The sequence below is a fragment of the Drosophila eugracilis genome, unplaced genomic scaffold, assembly GCF_018153835.1.
Source record: "Drosophila eugracilis isolate 14026-0451.02 unplaced genomic scaffold, ASM1815383v1 contig_2152, whole genome shotgun sequence".
Taxonomy (NCBI): Eukaryota; Metazoa; Arthropoda; class Insecta; order Diptera; family Drosophilidae; genus Drosophila; species Drosophila eugracilis.
Genome location: NW_024573036.1, coordinates 2,579,125 through 2,598,320, shown reverse-complemented (window position 1 = coordinate 2,598,320; position 19,196 = coordinate 2,579,125). Strand labels below are relative to the sequence as shown.

Here is a 19,196-nt window from a genome sequence, read left to right as displayed (position 1 = left end):
TTAACGGTCTGATAGATAGCTATCGACTTTGAGTGCGATTATCGAACGGTACAGTGGTGTCGGTCTTTTTGGGTTTACAGAAAACTTAGTATTAACTGACTATTTTTTTTTGCATAAAAAAACGTTCAAAATCAATTCCTATATAAAAGGAAAGATTTATATTCCATATTTTTAAAAATTACAGTTTACGGGAAAATATCAAAAATACTCTCTATCCTGATTCCCCAAAAGCGGTCACACTTTGCGCAGCACCTGTAGATCAGCAGGCGTGCGTTTGGTTTGTTTTGATTTGATTCCAATGTTGCTCCGGAGATGTGTTCTGTTTCCGTTTCCCGCCGTGCGATTTGTGCGACGGAGTCTCCACCGTCAGCATGACCACATTGTACTCCATCCTGAGATCAGGAAAGCGTTGCAGCTTCAAAAGCCGGTCGTTGCCCTAGAGTCCACGATCATTACGCATGGAATGCCTATGCCGGAAAACGTACTTACTGCGTTGGCGGTAGAGGAGCAAGTTCGGCTAAACGGAGCCATTCCCGCCACCATTGGCATTCTTGACGGACGAATCAAGGTCGGTCTAACCCGAGAGGAGCTTACCACGCTGGCCAAGAAGCCCAGGGAGCAGGTGATCAAGTGCTCCAGGAGAGACCTACCCTTCGTGGTATCCAGAAGACAGAGTGGTGGAACCACTGTTGCCGCCACAATGATCATTGCCCATCGAGTGGGAATAAAGGTCTTTGCCACAGGGGGAATTGGCGGTGTTCATCGCAATGGCCACGAGTCCTTAGATGTTTCCGCAGATCTCACCGAGCTGGGTCGCACTCCGGTGGCAGTCGTGTGCAGCGGCGTCAAATCCATTTTAGACATTCCTCGCACACTGGAATACTTAGAGACCCAAGGTGTGTGTGTGGCCAGTTTCGAAAGTCCTGGTGGTGTCTTTCCAGATTTCTACACACGGGATAGCGGCTGCACAGTTCCCTACAACCTCAACAGCGTTCAGGAGGCGGCAGAGCTATTGCGATACTGGCGGGAGCTAAGACTAAAGTCCGGGCTGCTTATTGGTGTCCCCATTCCGGAGGAGTTTGCTGCAGATAAATTAAAAATTGAAGAGGCTATTAAGGAAGCAACGGCCCAGGCTAAAACTCAGGGAATTTCCGGAAAGGAGGTGACTCCATTCTTACTCGCCGCCATAGCCAAGATCACTGAGGGCAGGAGTCTTCAGTCCAATATAGCTCTGATAAAAAATAATGCGAAAGTGGCTGCTCAAATAGCCGCTTCTCTTAGCGATGTGTCCACAGAAATCGAAAACACAGGCAAAAGAACCTTGAACAGAAAACCTCTGGTTGTGGGAGCCTCCATCCTGGATCTCTCTTTTAAAATAGACGACCAGAATCGGGAAGTGAAGCTGGATGGATCCACATATTCCTCAGTAGCAAAACAGGCTGCTGGTGGAGTAGGTCGGAACATAGCGGAGGGCATTTACAAGCTATACGGGGATGTTAATTTTATATCCGCCGTGGGTAACGATCAGATGGGACAAACACTGCTTCAGATGATGCCAAAGGCGCTGCATCGGGGTATGATCCTTGAAGACAGCCATAACACCTCACTGTGCTCCGTCATTTTCGATAAATTTGGAGATTGCAAGCTAATCTTGGGAAACATGGAAATTCACCAAAGCATTACACCCGAAACCCTCCAAGCGCATCATAAACTCTTCCGTGAGGCTCCTATTATCATAATGGACAGCAACATTTCGGAGCAAGCCATGGCCAGCATCCTGCATCAGGCACAAAAGAACAAGATTCCCGTTTTTTTTGAACCGACGGATATGTTTATTGCGGGAAAACCGTTTAAACTGCTGCCAGAGCTGACAAAGAACATACGCCTGATAAAACCGAATTTCCAAGAGTTAAAGACCATCACGGAGGCCATCACAGGTGAAACTGTGCAACTTAATCTAGATAACAAACTCCCACAACCGGAACTTCTTCATCAAGCGAAATCCATGATCAAAAAAATTGACTGTCACTTCAATTGCATCATAGCCACCCTAGGTAGCCACGGTGTCCTTTTCAGCTATAGACAGGATGCAGACAATGATTCTAGGATGCTTTTGGACGTAAGCAAATTCGCACCGCCCCACCGTATTCGTTTCTTTGCCGCTCCTACAGTTCACAATATTGTCAATGTCTCGGGAGCGGGTGACAGTTTCTGTGCTGGGTTTATCACTGCCCTGCTGCAAGGGCGAGTCCTAGACGAATGCGTAGCCGGCGGTTTCGTTGCTGCTGAAAGAGCTCTCCAATCAGAGTCTGCGGTGCCCAAAACCTACTTCTCAATACAGGAAACCTTTGAGAGTCGTTACAAGCAAACTGTGAAAATCATCCAACAGCAAAGCATTTAGATGGTATTTAGTGACCGAAAAGAACAATGGCATTTAAACAGGACTTTTTCTTTATTCCTATGTGTTTTCTTAAAGTGTACAAGATAAAAATGTGTTTAGTAAGCCCATCTGAAAGATGCAATTAAACCAATTGATATTGTTAACTTAGCAACCTTATTTATAAAACTTACAGCTTTATGACTTTGTCCTTGCCTCCAGAGGCAACTCGAGAGCCATCGGGCGCCCAGTCCACTCCAAACACCTCATCTGCATGCCCAGGCAGCTCTTGCGCTAATTTCTTGGTTTGTACACTCCAAACTAAAAGAATTTTTGAATTAATCAGAGCCAAAATGGGCAAGATGTGGTGCTTACCCTTCAGTGTTGAATCTTTGCTTCCTGATACAATCAAACGTGAGTCCGCAGACCAGGCCAGTGTGTATACAGCCTGGACATGACCTCTGAAGGTGGCCATAAACTGTCCATCGTGGGCTCGCCAGAGACGGACAGACTTGTCGAACGAAGCTGACGCGATCAGTTTAACATCCGGCGAATATTTTACATCGTTAACCACATTCTGGTGGCCTGTCATTCGTTCCACGCACTTGTTTTGGTTGTTGCGCCACAAATAGAGGGTGTTGTCATCTGAACAGGAAACCAGGGACTCCACCTCATCTGGACAGACGGCCTGGAAGCGCTTTAAAGCGGATTCCTGCAACTGTTCAGCTGTAAATTAAGCTCTACTAGAATCGATAAAGAATATGCGATAACAAAGTTCTCACTACTTATGCTGATGTTGCTCTTAGAGCGTTCCTTAACCGGATGGAATGGACCTGTGCGCAGCACGTAGTCCGTGCTCAGAGCAATGTTGTTAACCCAGTGAGCGTGGCCAGAGAATGTCCGGCACAAGATGCCATCGGCAGATCGCCACATTTTCACTGTGCGATCCTTCGAGGAAGTATAAATAAGTCCTGAACCCCCCCAACGGACGGCAGTCACCGCATTCGTGTGTCCAGCAATGTTCATTAGACACTGACCCAGTTTAACGTCCCAAATCCTGCAGTCCCCATCTCCACTAGCGGAAGCAAGTCTTCTGCACTCGGGATCCCTATGATAGGGCTCCCAAGCGAGGCAGTTTATGTGTTTCTTATGTCCACTTAAGGGGCGACCCTTCTGCTGTCCCGTTTCTGGGTCCCAGATGATTATAGAGCCAGCTTTGCAGCCGCTGGCCAAACGTTTGCCATCCGGAGCCCAGGATACGCACAAAACCCATTGCTTGTGACCTGTGCAGGTGAAATGCGGTGTCTCTGTGTTAAGATCCCACAATCGTACCGTGGTATCACCACTTCCACTTGCCAGATGAGCTCCATCCGGGCTAAAATTAAGGGAGACCACAGCCTCTGCGTGCCCTGGCATGGAACTTGTGCATCTTGTCACCGGGCGTACTTTAAAAACTGCTTGCGGTTGATACACAATATCAATTACGTTCTCTGTGTCCACTGAAGCCAAGTCCAGGGTTTCCTCCAGGCTCTTCTTGATCTCATCTTCGCCTACGAAGAACAGATAAGGCGTTGCTTCTTCGTTCTTCAGCAGAGCATTGCATATTAATCCCAGTTGCTGGGTGGTAATTCCTGCTGGAAGGTCTATGGGCGGACCGGCCTCCTCCCCAGAATCCGAAATGAGGCGTGCTTGTATCGTGTGAGGCGTGGTTTGCGGCTCCGAATCCGTTTCTACCATCATTTTCTGTTTTTTGGCCAACATATTCGCGGCAGCCTCAAAAATGGAAGAGACGACAAAACAAAAATAAACACGTGCCGCGCACTTTTCCGTTAGTGGTGATCGAATTGGTACCCAGCAAAATTTGCTATCGATTACTCATAGCATGTCGGGACACGAATACCTTTAAAATTTTAAGAATAACGATTGTTTTATAAACCTTGTAAAATTTGTTTTAAAAAAATGTTTTTATTTTGAAATATTGCAAAATATTTGATTCGTTACCTTTTCTATTCGTTACATTGCTGTATTCACGCTCTAAAACGCTTTGTATAATAAGATGAAAACAATATTAATGCGATAACCATTTCTAAAGTATATACTTATGTTCATTTAATATGTTTTATAACAGTAAACGTTTGATTTATAAAGTTTAAGAAATTATTAGGATTTAACCATTATTGAAATTATTGGACGCCATATTTGTTTTAGCAACTTCGATAACAGCTACATAAGTTTCTAAAGTCCATCTCTAAAATCCAAAGATTTTCATGTACGCGTCTTAATAAAACTATATAAAAAATGGAAAATATTCCGCGGACACATGAGGGTAAGTAAAAAAAAAGCATACAATATTAACCCCTGACACAGAAAATATAGAAAGCCTTATTTTATTGACTGGACAAGACAGCCTTCTGAAATTTTTATCATTGGTCTACCATACTGGTGGTCTCATATTAAAATCAATTATTTCACCCGTTGTTCTCCACAGACATCGAGGCACAAATCAGCGTTATACAGGAAAAAAAAACAGAGCTGGCCAAGACGACTGCCGCGGCAGCTGGTGTAGGATTGCTGGACAGCGGAGGATTCTTTGATACCGACTTGTACGACGATGAGGCCGGCAAGGGAAAGGGACGATACGAGGGGTACAACACATCAATTGCGGCCAACGATGCAGATGAGGTGGACGAGGACGAAGACGACGGTTTTCCAGTGCCTCAAAAGCGCACCACATACACGGCGCCCACATCCGTGCTGAAGGATGTTACTCAGGGCAAAGAGGATGTGGATCCCATGGCGGATCGGAGGCGCCCCACTATTGCGGATCGTGAGGATGAGTACAGGCAAAAGCGACGTCGCATTATCATATCGCCAGAGCGGGCAGATCCTTTTGCCGACGGCGGAAAGACTCCAGATGTGGGCTCCCGTACCTACACGGACATTATGCGCGAGCAAATGCTTAAGGGCGAGGAAACAGAGTTGCGGCGAAGGATCCTTGAGAAGACCAAGGAGGGAACTCTGGTAAAGACTGCATTGTCATCATCTTCGAATGGAGAATCTGCGGCGCCCAAGGACGGCGGCAGGAAGCGGGGCAGATGGGACCAGACGGTCAGCGACAGCTTTATCCCGGCCAAGGTGGCAACGCCCAGCAGCGCTGCTACACCAACTTGGGAGGACGTAAGTATTTCAAGCAAAATTATCATTTCATTTCATAGTTTTAGAAAAGTCCTTATATACATATGTACTAACCACACAATCCGCCACAGAAAACTCCTGGGGATCATCGTTGGGACGAGACTCCAGGCCACAAGGGAAGCGAAACGCCTGGAGCCACACCAGGTCTGGGGACTCGCATCTGGGATGCCACACCGGCTCACGCCATGACCCCAGGTCACGAGACACCCGGTCACGAGAAGTCGGCCCGAAGGAATCGTTGGGATGAAACCCCAAAGACGGAGCGCGAAACTCCCGGACACAGCGGATGGGCTGAAACTCCAAAACCAGATCGCTCCGGCAGCGGAGCAGGGGTGGAGAGCATTTCTATCGAGTCCACTCCTGGAGCCTCCAAACGTCGTTCCCGCTGGGATGAAACTCCATCTAATGCTACGCCCGCTATTACGCCCACAAACGCTAATGCCATGACTCCAAATATGACGCCCAGTATGACGCCACATGCGACTCCAGGACATGCTACTCCTATGCTTACACCAGGAGGCAGTACCCCTATTGGAGTAAAGGCAATGGCCATGCAAACACCCTCTGCGGGAGCTCTGGCTGCCATGACACCCGAGCAATTGCAGGCATATCGTTGGGAAAAAGAGATCGACGAGAGAAACAGGCCTTACACTGACGACGAATTGGACCAAATCTTTCCGCCTGGTTACAAAATTCTACCGCCACCAGCTGGTTACGTTCCACTTCGTACTCCCGGCAGGAAACTGATGGCCACCCCTACACCAATCGCTGGCACTCCAGCCGGATTCTTCATCCAAGTGGAGGATAAAAACGCGAAGTTCATGGATAACCAACCAAAGGGTCAAAATCTCCCATTCATGAAGCCTGAGGATGCACAATATTTTGATAAACTTCTGGTGGACGTCAATGAAGACGCTTTGTCTCCTGAGGAGTTAAAAGAGCGAAAGATTATGAAGCTACTGCTAACAATCAAGAACGGCTCACCACCGATGAGAAAGTCGGCCTTAAGACAGATAACAGATAAAGCAAGGGAATTTGGAGCAGGTCCTTTGTTTAATCAGATCCTTCCGTTGCTTATGTCGCCCACCTTGGAGGATCAAGAGCGACATTTGTTAGTGAAGGTTATCGATCGTGTTCTTTACAAATTGGATGATTTAGTACGACCCTATGTGCATAAGATTCTAGTGGTCATAGAACCTCTGCTGATCGATGAAGATCACTATGCTCGCATAGAAGGCAGAGAAATTATTTCAAATCTGGCTAAGGCTGCTGGATTGGCCACCATGATCTCCACCATGAGACCGGATATTGACAACATCGATGAGTACGTGAGAAACACCACAGCGAGGGCCTTTGCCGTAGTGGCTTCAGCTTTGGGTATTCCATCCCTATTGCCCTTTTTAAAGGCCGTGTGCAAGTCGAAGAAATCCTGGCAAGCGCGACACACGGGCATCAAGATTGTCCAGCAAATAGCTATTCTTATGGGATGTGCTATATTGCCGCATCTTAAAGCTCTGGTTGAGATTATCGAGCACGGCTTAGTAGATGAGCAGCAAAAGGTGCGCACAATTACAGCCTTAGCAATTGCTGCTCTGGCTGAGGCAGCTACACCGTACGGCATTGAATCCTTCGATTCCGTACTGAAACCTCTTTGGAAGGGTATTCGTACCCATCGAGGCAAAGGTCTAGCCGCCTTTCTAAAAGCTATTGGTTATTTGATTCCCCTAATGGATGCCGAGTATGCAAATTACTATACCCGTGAAGTGATGTTGATTCTCATCCGTGAGTTTCAGTCCCCAGATGAGGAAATGAAAAAGATCGTGTTAAAGGTGGTCAAACAATGTTGTGCCACCGATGGTGTGGAACCACAATACATCAAAGAGGAGATCCTTCCGCACTTCTTTAAGTTCTTTTGGAATCATCGGATGGCGCTGGACAGAAGAAACTACCGACAGTTAGTAGACACCACCGTTGAAATTGCCAACAAGGTTGGTGCCTCTGAGATTATCAATCGTGTCGTTGATGACCTGAAGGATGAGAACGAGCAGTACAGGAAAATGGTGATGGAAACGGTAGAGAAAATCATGGGCAATCTGGGAGCAGCGGACATTGATTCCCGCCTAGAGGAACAGCTTATCGATGGTATTTTGTATGCCTTCCAGGAACAGACTACCGAAGATGTGGTGATGCTGAATGGCTTTGGAACCATTGTAAACCAGTTAGGCAAGCGAGTTAAGCCATATTTGCCCCAGATTTGCGGTACAATTTTATGGCGACTAAACAACAAATCTGCAAAAGTGCGTCAACAAGCCGCTGATTTGATCTCCAGAATAGCGGTCGTGATGAAAACTTGTCAGGAAGAGAAGCTAATGGGACATTTGGGAGTTGTGCTATACGAGTACTTGGGTGAGGAGTATCCTGAGGTATTGGGTAGTATACTAGGAGCCCTAAAGGCCATCGTAAATGTTATTGGCATGACGAAGATGACGCCTCCCATTAAGGACTTACTTCCCCGTCTCACACCTATTTTAAAGAATCGTCACGAAAAAGTGCAAGAGAACTGTATTGACCTGGTTGGTCGCATTGCAGATCGGGGACCAGAATATGTGTCTGCTCGCGAATGGATGCGTATTTGTTTTGAGCTTCTAGAGTTGCTCAAGGCCCACAAGAAGGCTATTAGAAGAGCAACGGTCAACACTTTTGGTTACATAGCTAAGGCCATTGGTCCCCACGACGTGCTTGCTACTCTTCTGAATAATCTAAAAGTACAGGAGCGCCAAAACCGCGTGTGCACCACGGTAGCAATTGCCATTGTGGCGGAATCATGCCGGCCTTTCACCGTGCTCCCTGCCTTGATGAACGAGTATCGGGTACCAGAGCTAAACGTTCAGAATGGTGTTCTTAAGTCCCTCTCCTTTCTTTTTGAATACATCGGAGAAATGGGCAAGGATTACATATATGCTGTTTGTCCACTCCTAGAAGATGCACTTATGGACCGGGATCTGGTCCACAGACAAACCGCCTGCTCCGCCATTAAACACATGTCTTTAGGAGTCTACGGTTTTGGCTGCGAAGATGCATTAACACATCTACTGAACTATGTGTGGCCCAATATTTTTGAGACTTCTCCTCACCTTGTCCAAGCCTTTATGGATTCTGTTGATGGCTTAAGAGTATCTCTCGGACCCATAAAGATCCTGCAATACACGCTACAAGGACTTTTTCATCCCGCTCGCAAAGTGAGGGACGTCTATTGGAAGATCTACAACTCGCTGTACATTGGGGGTCAGGATGCATTAATTGCCGGTTATCCAAGGATTACCAACGATCCGAAGAACCAGTACGAACGGTACGAACTAGACTACACGCTATAAGTTGTAATAACTAATCGGCTAGCGATAGGATTATCTAAGATATAAATATAAAAATCCAAACTATACCAGAAGAATGTTTTTAAATAATCTATCTTTTTTTACTTGCTGTATTCGTATTTTCTGTCGCGAGATATGGAAAATCATACAAACGGGAAGCATTACAAGAAATCGTATTCCCTATTCGTTGTATAATCGAATGCGATTTATTATCTTTAATCAGATTAGATAGAAGTACTTAAACAGATAATGCAAAGACGAATCATTGCATCTACAGCCATTATTCATATCTTGGATTTAGTAATTTCATTTGAAACAATCGCAATGTAATTTGAGTGAGTCATAACCCCCTGTTGTACTGCGTACGACATTTCCATTCACAATTTCGATATAAATTACATAAACAATTTATAAAAGTCTTGTTTTATTCTACGTTTAGAGTAGTTCCGCAATCCTTTAATAGGTGGGTATCTACTGTGGACTAATTTTTTGGCTTAGACGATAATACAAAAGTGTCTCATTGCAATGAGATTGGAACATCTCTACTACATCTTTGAGTGGTCTTGGTCCCTTTTCATCATCATCGGTGGAGTATTGATTGGACAACTTCTATCAGGCTCTGCAGACCGGACATATAATTCTCGTCTGGCAAGGCATTTTCTGCTGGGTAAACATGAGCAAAGTCGATCATTCTGACCCTTACCCAAGTTGTAGGATCATCTTCATTAAGGTGGTGGCCATTGAGGAGAGTCTGGCTTTTTGAGAAATCCCCTAATCTCGAGTAATCGTAGCATATGAGCAAAGAACTGGCAAAAAAATGCAATAGGCGTTGCCTGTCAAACCAGGAGTGGATCTCCTGAAGCTGGCGGAGTACTTCTTTCAAAAGCAACTCTGATCCCGCTCTCCTGGTCTTGGAATCACTTGTGCTTGCATTAAAAAACAAGGCCATCGTCTGCTTGAATCCCTCCACGTTTAAGCTCTTTCCGTAGTCCTTGCCGTGTCGCAGGATTGTGGTTTCCTTATGACTCTCCTCCTTGGGAAGGTACACCTGAAATCCTGGCAAGCAAAGACCCAGCTTTTGCTTGCACATCACGTACTTTGCTTCCTCAACTTTTCGCTTATTTGGCGAGGATTCTGGATCCCAGGTTCGTTTACCCATCTTTACATCCATAACACACGGCTGGCGCATCCCACGCGTAAGATCTTCCAGGCGTAGGAACGTGCGTTCACGACGATTCACAACCAGTTTCAGGGGGCCGTAAAATCTGGGGACGTGACAGCGGAGCAGGGCAAGGTCATTATCACCTGAAGCACCTGCTTCTGCCAGTGACTCATAAAAGCGAAGTTCCCGTTCGCCACACTCTGGTTTCCCAAGAGGTTTCAGGACGCATCCGGCCTTTGAGTCCTGCAGGAGACCCACTGCTTCGGAATTGCTCTCCTCGAATGTGTGGCCGGCCACCTGTGTCTGCAGCTGGCGAAATCCTTTAGGCAACTCCTGCTCACTCTTGGCCATGGCGGAGTATTTGTAGTCCAGTAGTCCAGCAGCAGCACCACTCAAGGCGGCAATCGGAATGCCTTGGGAAATCTCGCGCAGAAAAGGTTGCGCGCACTTAACGCTGAATCAGTGATGGCAAGCCGGCTCGCTACCCGTTAGATCTGACTTTTTTCATTTGGCGGGAATATGTTTTGAGCATTGTAAGATGGAGCCAATAAATGATTTTCTAAACAACCTTTGATTTTTATATTACAATTTAACTATTTAATTATGAGGGGCTTAATTTTATTTAAATAATTATTCTAAGACCAAAAGAGGCGCCACAGGTGGCAGCACTTCCCAACATTAGGTGTTGTAAAGAGCCCTGGAGCCAGTGCTGCAAAGCGAAAGCGTTCTTCTAATTTGTTGCTAATGTTTTTGGGGAGTGGTTTTGTTTGCTAATTTAGCGCGTTTATTTACCTTCAGCTTATCTGCTATCTAACCATCGAGATTGTAAGATGAAATCCTGGGAGATAGCTTTGGTGGTGGTTGCTGCCGTTTACTTGTGTTCGCAAGGTGAGTTTTAGGATTGAAAGCCCAGGTTCGGGCCACACCTATGTGCATATGTACGAATAAAATTATTTAAAACATTCCTATAAATCATATATTTTAGTAAATTTTGTTAACGGATTGGAGTGCTATGTGTGCTCCAACCAAACGGGCAATACGGAAAAGTGCCTTAACACTATCAAGACCTGCGAGCCCTATGAAAACGTATGCGGGACGGAGATTCGCTGGGGATCCCAACCGTACTTCTCTGAGGGAGCTCTAAAGCAGTACTACGTCTCCAAGCGATGTATGACCAAGGAACAGTGTCAGTCGAAGAGAAAAAGATATATGCAGCTTTACTGCACCCACATTTGGTACGAGGATTGGGCGTGCAACGAGTGCTGCCAGGGCGATCGGTGCAACTACTTCGTGATTGTGAGTATAAATAATATTTAGCAGGATCACCTAATTATCTAAACATGTTACAGAGTGGAGCTCTCTCAAGACAAGGTTATGGAGTCGGTTTGACGCTGTTCCTGACCCTTTTAAGCCTAGGATCTTGGCTAATTTCACTTTCTTAGTCTTGAAAGTCTTCGTTATTCCATACCCATTCCGATTTTGGTATTAATTCAACAAAACCGTCCATAAGTTAAGTATATTCCAACGAAAAGTTTAAAAGTACTCCGTCCAAGTGCCTTGGCTCAACAGAGAGAGGTAAAAAGTAAACTAGTTTAATTACTAGCCTGAAGCCTTAAGAAGTAGACTTCGCTTTCTAATATTTTAAACATTTTCGAATGTACATTTTTACTGGAAACTACTCAATGAGTAGTAAATTTTCTTACGTCAATTTTGAAAAGTATTTATACAGTCAAATTTCTATATATTGAAGTTTATAATCTTGAATTGATTTAAGTGGTATAGAGATATATATAATATTCGAAATCTCAGTCTCCTAACTCGAATCAATATCGGTAATTTCTGTTATTGTTGGAAGTTAGACTTTACCTGTTTTACAGCTACTGAATTTTTTTTTTCCAATTTTTTAAAATATTTAACGTTTTTTAACCCTTGATTCGATATTTTAACAACAATAAAACACATATTATGTTAAAATAAAGTAAAAGCGAAATTCTAAGCTTAGTTCAGGTGATTAAAATTAGAATATACTATAAGAATATAGAAATCCGATTTAAATAATATACACTCAATCCCCCCTGCAATAAAGCAACTTTGACGTCTTTTTGGCGCTTTAATAAACAATTATTCAACTGTCACGAATTGATAGTTTCTCACATCCTGTCATTCACTTGGCACAAAAGCATCCTGCGGTTACTGTTACGGTTTTAAATTGCCACGGTTGATCCTTGTTCATCCAAGAGTGGGAGTGAGCTGGCTGGGAGGCCTGTGTCAAAACCTTTACCTTGTACTCGAAAGGCCTGCAATTGGATCCATGTGAGCATTTGGCCAGGTCCCGTCCAGAGCCCGATTCGCAAACGGCATTCATCAGGAAACGTGGAAAGTGTAGGCTGCCCAGATCCACAAGCTCGTTCTGGAGGATGGAAATAAAGCTGTAAACGTCTGTCGCTGTTAACGATTTTCAAACAAACCGTAACTTTGCAATCACAGCCAGCGGAGTGTACGTCGTTGCGTTTGGTGGTCAGCAGATCCTCGTAGAAATCATTATAGTACATTGGCGGCAGCTGGTGGGGCATCACCATTGCAATTTCCGTTGGATGTGGGGTACTAGGACCAAAGCCGAAAAGTGCATCAAGCATCTTGGATGTACTGCGGTCGGATTGCTGCTCCTCGGTGTGCTGCTCCATGCATTGTGGCTCGCAACTCCTTAGACCCACTATTTCATCATAGCCTTTATCACTGGAGTACAAACTGGCCTCTCCTTTATTTATTAGGCTTAGCAGCGCTAGAGCCGGTATGGAAATCGGAAACTTGGGAAAAAAGGATTATTTCTTCTTTAAAAATAAATGTGTTTAATTTAGCATGTATGCTTCTTTTACAATACATTGACATTCAGAAGTTTTATGTATGTGGTCACACTCGTATGGACTTACCCACGGCATCTTGCTCAATCTGTGCCTGCCCAGCGCTGAACTCCTTATGCGGCTCTGGCCAAGGGTTTTTCGTACTTTTATAGCCATCCAGGACAAAAGCCGCGTCTTAGATTACCTTTTGTGCTAGAGATGAGAGCAGCAGCATCCATTACGGTTCGTCACCTGGACAGGATGGAACAATGGGTTCAACAGTTGACACCACAACAATGGCAAGCCACGCCAAGCTCAAGTGGCCCGACTGATGGGGTTGAGTCCCTTGGCTATTTATACTTTTTGCCGCTTTCAATGGGGAAATGGCTTTAAGGCCTCAAGTGCCGGCAAGCGTGGGGAACTTCGAGGAGTGCGAGTGGCCAAAGGAACCCACTGACCCAGACATGTGTACACAGGCAAACGGCAATCTGATCCCCTCCCACCGATGACGTTAACCAGGGTGGTTTTTTTTGGATTCAGAAAATGCTCCAAAAACTTTTACTGTAGCATACTTTTGAGTGAAAGGACTAGCTGTGGATAAATTTCCGATTGGATTTTATTTTCCGGAATTTCCCTTTGTAGAGGAAGCCACTTCTTTTATTAATTTCCGATTTTTGGGAAATTTATGTTTTGCAGCCATTGGTATTATCAAAAATGTTTTTCTCGGTAATAATTTTAAAGTTTTAATAAGCTTTAATATAAAATGTATCCGTATCTTTACAAATATATTTTAAATCAATTTACTTTGTCGGTACTGCCAAAGGTTACGAATTTCTACTTCAAACTTATAATAAAAGAATGGAAACTGAAATTAAATGAATTTTTCTGATTTGCTAATATTGTAATAAAAAGAACGATTAATTATTTAAAAGAATGTCAAAATACATCCTGTAAAGCCATCGTTGCGCTCCTGTCATCATGATCTATGAGCTCACTGTGTCTCCCGCTATGGTCAGCTTGGGTCAGGTGTAGCGCTTCTGGCATAACAAACAGCGCCCGGCTAGAACGACTGCCAAAGAGACTAGACCGGGTCAGACCTATGGAGCATATAGTATAGACCTTTACTTGTAGGGAGCTCGTGAGTGTGCAAGGTACAGTGGACTCTGGCGACTTCTACGGCTTCCGTCGACGGGCAGCACGCACTACCACTGCCCGCTGTGGAAATCCAAATCCTCCTCAGTCGAATTCGCGTCGTCGAGGCAAGAACATTGCCTGTTCCATAAGGTTTGACATGCACAGCCGGATAAATTGACATCGCATTGCAACCAACAGCTAAAATCAAGCGTAAGAAGTCGGGAATCGGAATCAGAGGAGATGCAGTTTTTTTTGGTGATGGACTTATGCTGAGCTCAGCAGCTGCATTCCTGCGGAGACTTCATCCGTTTGGTCGTTGTTGTTGCTGCACAGTTTTTCCGCCGTGGAATTTGTCCAAGCGGAAAAGCGAAAACTAGCAGCACCGCGAAGCCCTCGAAGTGTCTACGAAAATCGTTAAAAAATAGAAAAACACTCGGCGACTATGTCACGACGCGCCTGCTGACCGCCCCTCCGCACCCAGGGAGATATTGAGATTGAGCAAGACCCAAACTACTTTGCCACCCATTTCACCCATTTCACCTACTATAAACCAAACTCAGGATTCGCATGGAAAAAGGCACAATGAAGCGCAAGCAGAGGAGATATCGGTAGGTAGGAGGTATTGGTAGTTGGGTGTACAAAATAATTGGCATTAATATTCTAAAAAATATATAAGAACACATACTTTTAAGTTTTAACGTCTGTTAGATAGATGCACACTCATTATATACCATCTTCATCGTCCCAGAACCACATTTAATACCCTGCAGCTGCAGGAACTAGAGAGGGCTTTCCAGCGGACCCATTATCCGGACGTTTTCTTTCGGGAGGAGCTGGCCGTACGGATAGATTTGACTGAAGCGCGGGTGCAGGTGTGGTTCCAGAACCGGCGGGCCAAGTGGCGCAAGCAGGAGAAGATCGGTGGCCTTGGCGGAGAGTACAAGGAGGGAACGCTGGATCTCGACGTGGCCTACGACGATAGTGCAGTGCTAGGCCAACTGGACAGTGCGCTTGGTAGGAGCCACAAAAGCATTAACCATGGTTCCAGTTTATTGTTCGCTCAAATTATTTTAGGCGGAGGAGGAACTTTATTACCGGATACCCCGCCGCAGTCTTCCAACTCCCTGGATAACGAACTGAAGGCTTCCTATGGTACAGGGACCATGTCGCCCTCCAGGCTATCACCGAATATTTTTCTGAACCTAAACATCGACCACCTCGGACTAGAAAGAGGTGGCAGTGGACTTTCCATGGAATGGTCCACCTACCCTCCACCTCAAACGCAAGTGCATACTCAAGCGCAGATGAATCCAGAAGATCAACTCCACCAGCAGCACCCGCCACAACAGCTCCAAAACCATCAAACACACCATGAAAACACGAATGTCCATAATCAGCAGCCGAATTCCCAACATCCTCAGGGTCTTGAGTTCGCCGCCTCCTTGAATCTGGACATGACCGATGGCTCCTCCGCCTACGATGAGATGAAGTTCCTCAGCGTAGACGTGGACCAGTTCACGATCGACAGCTTCAAGGCGGACTGTATTCTCAGCATGGAGCAGTCCCAAATGCAGTCCTACGTTGGTCACTCCCAGCTGGTCGGAACCTCCAATGAACTGTGTCTGGAGGGGATTGGCATGTCCACCTTTGGCCTGGAAGAGGGCGAGCCCAAGACACCTCCCTCACTTCTGGTGCTGGACAAGACGCTGCCCTCTTTGAGCATCGGTGTCGATGGCATCGCTGATCTCGTAGAGCAACTGCATCATCACCAGCACGAGGGTGGGTCAGTGGGAAGTGGTGTCATCACTAGCGATGTTTTGTAAATCCAACTTAGGTGAATTCTTTGTTTAGTTATATGTAAGCTAAAGTTAATCCAGTTGTAGGTGTAATTTGAAATGCTCCATCTTCTATGCGGAAAAGTGGGTGGTTAGAGCGGTATTCTTGTTTTCTAGTTAATCGTAGTCACTAAATTTACAAACAAGCCAGATCAACCTACCTGAATACAAATGTTTCGAAAAGTAATTGCACGTTTTAAGACTTTAAACATTACTCTTTCAAATTCTTAAAAGTTCATTTCCTGATTACTTTAGTCATAAAAAGTTGTTTAATCTAGGAAAATCTGTAATCTATTATAATTAAAAACAACATTTTTATTTAAAGAAAATAATATTTTGTGTTGAGCACTTTTCGATATTAAGGAATATGAAGAATGGAAATTTAAATATAAAGTCGAGGTAAAACGGGTCCTTGACTACGAGTTTGGCTACCACGTTCTGTTTTAGCTTTTATGGATTCCGCATGTGTGTGCCTAACAATGGAACCCCCGACGCTCCTGCCACGCCCCCGCCTTCTGCACACGCCTTATTTGTGGCTCGGATTAGAGGCAAACTAATTGTGCGATTTGAATGGTTTTCGGGTTTCAGTTCTGTTTGTTCGGCAATAACATTTGCTTTGCTTTTTAACAATTGCTCTCCCCTCTTCTGACCACCCCTCTAGCTGGCTATAATTTCCATTTACTGCTATTAGGTGGACTCCTGCAGGACCTAATCCTAAGCAGCCTTAACGGAGGACTCCTAGACTCCATTTAAAAGTCGACTCGGTTTAAGGAAAAGCTCACAGCGGATGAGGGCTGATGATGGTGGAAAGCTGAGCAGTTTGAAAGGTTGAACTTGTACTAGGATATACTGTTTATTGTAATCAACATTTTATTGAAAATATGTTGAAATATTCTCATATCTTCACAGATTTATCGTACGGAAAAACTTTTGTATTCTTTCATTTATATACTCTTATAGTTTTAGAGAATTTTCTGACGGAAGTGATGATATATATAATAAGTGATGAATGAAAGTGATCACTCGAAGGTTCCTGGCTTGATTAATACTCTTCGGGCCGGACCAGCACAGCTTGTTGGACTTAAGCTAAAGCCTTCAAGGGAATGGAGCGGCAAAAGATCAGTCAGAGGTAGAGATTCGGTGCTGGGGGCACTCGGCTCAGCTGGCTTAACACCTTGGCAAGCTCCTTGTGGATTTTGCGAGGCCAAGGGCCACCTAGTGCCATCCCCCTTCACTCCCACAGCACCCTCTGCCACCCAGAATGCCATTTTGCAGCTGACAATGACGGGGACAATAAGCTAATTGAGGCTGAGGTGGATGTCGCAGCGTGCGGACAGGCCACAGACTCAAAAATCCACCAGCACGCTCCGATGGCCAAAAAAGTTCATTATCCCCGGTCGAGGGTTGACATGGCGGCCCTTGGATGCGAAGGAGGATGGGGATGCGGATGAGTATGCGACCGGTTGCCATTGGATAATCTTCTGTTATGAGGCCGCGCAACGATGCGCAGTGAAATTTGGTTGGCTTTTTTTGAAAGTGATTGAAGGGCGAAATATAGTTCCAAGTTTGGATGCTTTTGCGAGAGTTAGTCTAATTTTGAGAACAGCTATAGACATGGTTCTGTCTAGCCTCTCAAACTCCTTCTGCTCCGCAGTTAGAACAAGCAACTGGCACATTTAAAATTAATCGAAAATCTTTTCTTTGGTATTATTTCGAGCACTCGCATCTCGGGGCTGTGTGCACAAGGACCACAAACTTTAATCGATAGTCAAATAAGCGTCGGTCCTCCGAGGAGCGAGGGGAAGCATGCGAGGACACAGCCATGTGTGTTGAACGTACGAGTATAAGGACTTGCTGCGAGAGAGCTGAGAGCTGCTCCTTGCTCGGCTTTTGTGCTGTAATTTCTCTAACGTTTGTTTATATTTTATATCGAATGCGCCCCGGGCCGCATAAACGCAATAATCGCACATTTTATGGATTAAACTCACCTGCCTCGTCTGCTAATCTACGGCAGGATTTCTGCCAGGAGCCATGACATGGGTCAACCTCTGGGACTGCTCTGATTGATGGGAAGAAGAATGATGACGAGATTTTTTGTAAACCCTTTGGCTGAATATCTGTATGGATAAATATGTATAATATTAAATAGTAGTTTGGTTTATTTTTAAAACCACGAATGGAAACCTTTGAAGAGTTTAAAGTAATAAAAAGAAGAAAGTAATATATTAAATTATTAAACTCTTTTCTGGGTGAATCTGATAAAAAGGTATACACATATCTTTAAGGAATATTATTATCAGCTCCTATTCCAGCATCAGAGAAACCTGATTGGGGCTTAATCCTTTCCCTGAGCGGTGTTGCAAAATCCCATGATAATTCCGGGGTCAGCACAATCCGTTCCCAGTAAGTCATTGGAACCCCCACACTGATGAATCTCAGTCGGATCCAAATGAGTTATTCATTATGCATATGCATTCGATTTTCAGCCCCCTTTACCCTCTGACTTCCACCAGGCCAATTTTAAATAATGAAATATTAAAATCGAATGCGACTGAAATGACTGCTGCCCCCGGATCCTCAGCTCTTCGCCAACTGAATCGCGGAGAGGTGTTCATGTGAATAAATTGCAATTAACAATATTTTTATTTCAACAAACGAAATGTCGACCTCCCCCCTCGGCTCCTATGAATAAGAAAAAAGTAACAACAGGGCGAACCCATTTAATTAAAGGCAAATTTAATGGGTAAATATTTCATATGCTGCACATACATACAAAGCGCGGGTCAGTAAAATTGTCGAAAAAAATTATATGCATATACATTTTTATATCCTTCTACAGTGCGTTTCGTAGTTGTAAATTTTAATACATTTTATAATGACTCCAAGCATCAACATGGTTTGGAAGCTGTTTGAGGGAGTAAATAGGTTTAGATAATCTTGAAGAGAATCATTCTTATGATTCTAAAGTAATACTAAAGTTATTATCTATGACTTATAACCTAAGACACTATCGACTAGACAATATAGTTGCGAAACGTGCTTTACCAAAAGCTTAAAAAGTACATATTTTATTTTAAAATGTGAAAAAAGCGAGTAAATAGCCTGGAATTGGTGGGCAGAAAGGCAAGCTGGGAATGGGCGTATATTAAATGTCGTGTTGATACAGAACGGGAACGGAAAAAATTATGCGAGGCGTGCACTAGAAAAACAAAGGAAACACGAGACGGGTCGGGCCGGGCCGGGGAGTGGAAAAAAGAAATCAGAAAAATTAATAGAGTGCAA

General features: G+C 44.6%; 7 protein-coding genes across 8 annotated transcripts; 4 read left to right on the top strand and 3 right to left on the bottom strand.

Annotated features, from left to right (window-relative positions):
* The first annotated feature begins 253 nt into the window (after window positions 1-253).
* On the top strand, window positions 254-2,548 carry LOC108111069 (pseudouridine-metabolizing bifunctional protein C1861.05). Its single transcript, XM_017220399.2, has one exon. It carries the CDS (start codon window positions 299-301, stop codon window positions 2,399-2,401), a length of 2,103 nt encoding a protein of 700 aa, XP_017075888.2. The 5' UTR covers window positions 254-298; the 3' UTR covers window positions 2,402-2,548.
* LOC108111070 (protein Notchless) lies at window positions 2,434-4,216 on the bottom strand. The gene is made up of 4 exons (XM_017220400.2): window positions 3,160-4,216; window positions 2,753-3,103; window positions 2,572-2,698; window positions 2,434-2,509 (listed from the first exon to the last, which is right to left on the bottom strand). The coding sequence occupies exons 1-4, from the start codon at window positions 4,136-4,138 to the stop codon at window positions 2,497-2,499; spliced, it is 1,470 nt and encodes a 489-aa protein (XP_017075889.1). The 5' UTR covers window positions 4,139-4,216; the 3' UTR covers window positions 2,434-2,496.
* A 383-nt stretch (window positions 4,217-4,599) lies between these two features.
* LOC108110863 (splicing factor 3B subunit 1) lies at window positions 4,600-9,011 on the top strand. The gene is made up of 3 exons (XM_017220110.2): window positions 4,600-4,703; window positions 4,866-5,554; window positions 5,644-9,011. The coding sequence occupies exons 1-3, from the start codon at window positions 4,676-4,678 to the stop codon at window positions 8,944-8,946; spliced, it is 4,020 nt and encodes a 1,339-aa protein (XP_017075599.1). The 5' UTR covers window positions 4,600-4,675; the 3' UTR covers window positions 8,947-9,011.
* A 339-nt stretch (window positions 9,012-9,350) lies between these two features.
* On the bottom strand, window positions 9,351-10,558 carry LOC108110864 (inositol polyphosphate multikinase). Its single transcript, XM_017220111.2, has one exon. It carries the CDS (start codon window positions 10,454-10,456, stop codon window positions 9,524-9,526), a length of 933 nt encoding a protein of 310 aa, XP_017075600.1. The 5' UTR covers window positions 10,457-10,558; the 3' UTR covers window positions 9,351-9,523.
* A 249-nt stretch (window positions 10,559-10,807) lies between these two features.
* Window positions 10,808-12,240, top strand: LOC108111206. Its single transcript, XM_017220604.2, has 3 exons — window positions 10,808-10,993; window positions 11,091-11,401; window positions 11,455-12,240. Exons 1-3 carry the CDS (start codon window positions 10,936-10,938, stop codon window positions 11,545-11,547), a joined length of 462 nt encoding a protein of 153 aa, XP_017076093.1. The 5' UTR covers window positions 10,808-10,935; the 3' UTR covers window positions 11,548-12,240.
* A 25-nt stretch (window positions 12,241-12,265) lies between these two features.
* LOC108111205 lies at window positions 12,266-13,444 on the bottom strand. Of its 2 annotated transcripts, none has more exons than XM_017220602.2 (3): window positions 13,036-13,444; window positions 12,574-12,912; window positions 12,266-12,515 (listed from the first exon to the last, which is right to left on the bottom strand). In XM_017220602.2, the coding sequence occupies exons 1-3, from the start codon at window positions 13,120-13,122 to the stop codon at window positions 12,270-12,272; spliced, it is 672 nt and encodes a 223-aa protein (XP_017076091.2). In that variant the 5' UTR covers window positions 13,123-13,444; the 3' UTR covers window positions 12,266-12,269. The 2 variants fall into 2 exon arrangements, with proteins under 2 accessions (XP_017076091.2, XP_017076092.2); XM_017220603.2 differs by having other exon boundaries at window positions 12,580-12,912.
* A 760-nt stretch (window positions 13,445-14,204) lies between these two features.
* On the top strand, window positions 14,205-16,232 carry LOC108110481 (retinal homeobox protein Rx). Its single transcript, XM_017219559.2, has 3 exons — window positions 14,205-14,687; window positions 14,828-15,093; window positions 15,154-16,232. Exons 1-3 carry the CDS (start codon window positions 14,647-14,649, stop codon window positions 15,900-15,902), a joined length of 1,056 nt encoding a protein of 351 aa, XP_017075048.1. The 5' UTR covers window positions 14,205-14,646; the 3' UTR covers window positions 15,903-16,232.
* The last annotated feature ends 2,964 nt before the right edge of the window (window positions 16,233-19,196 follow it).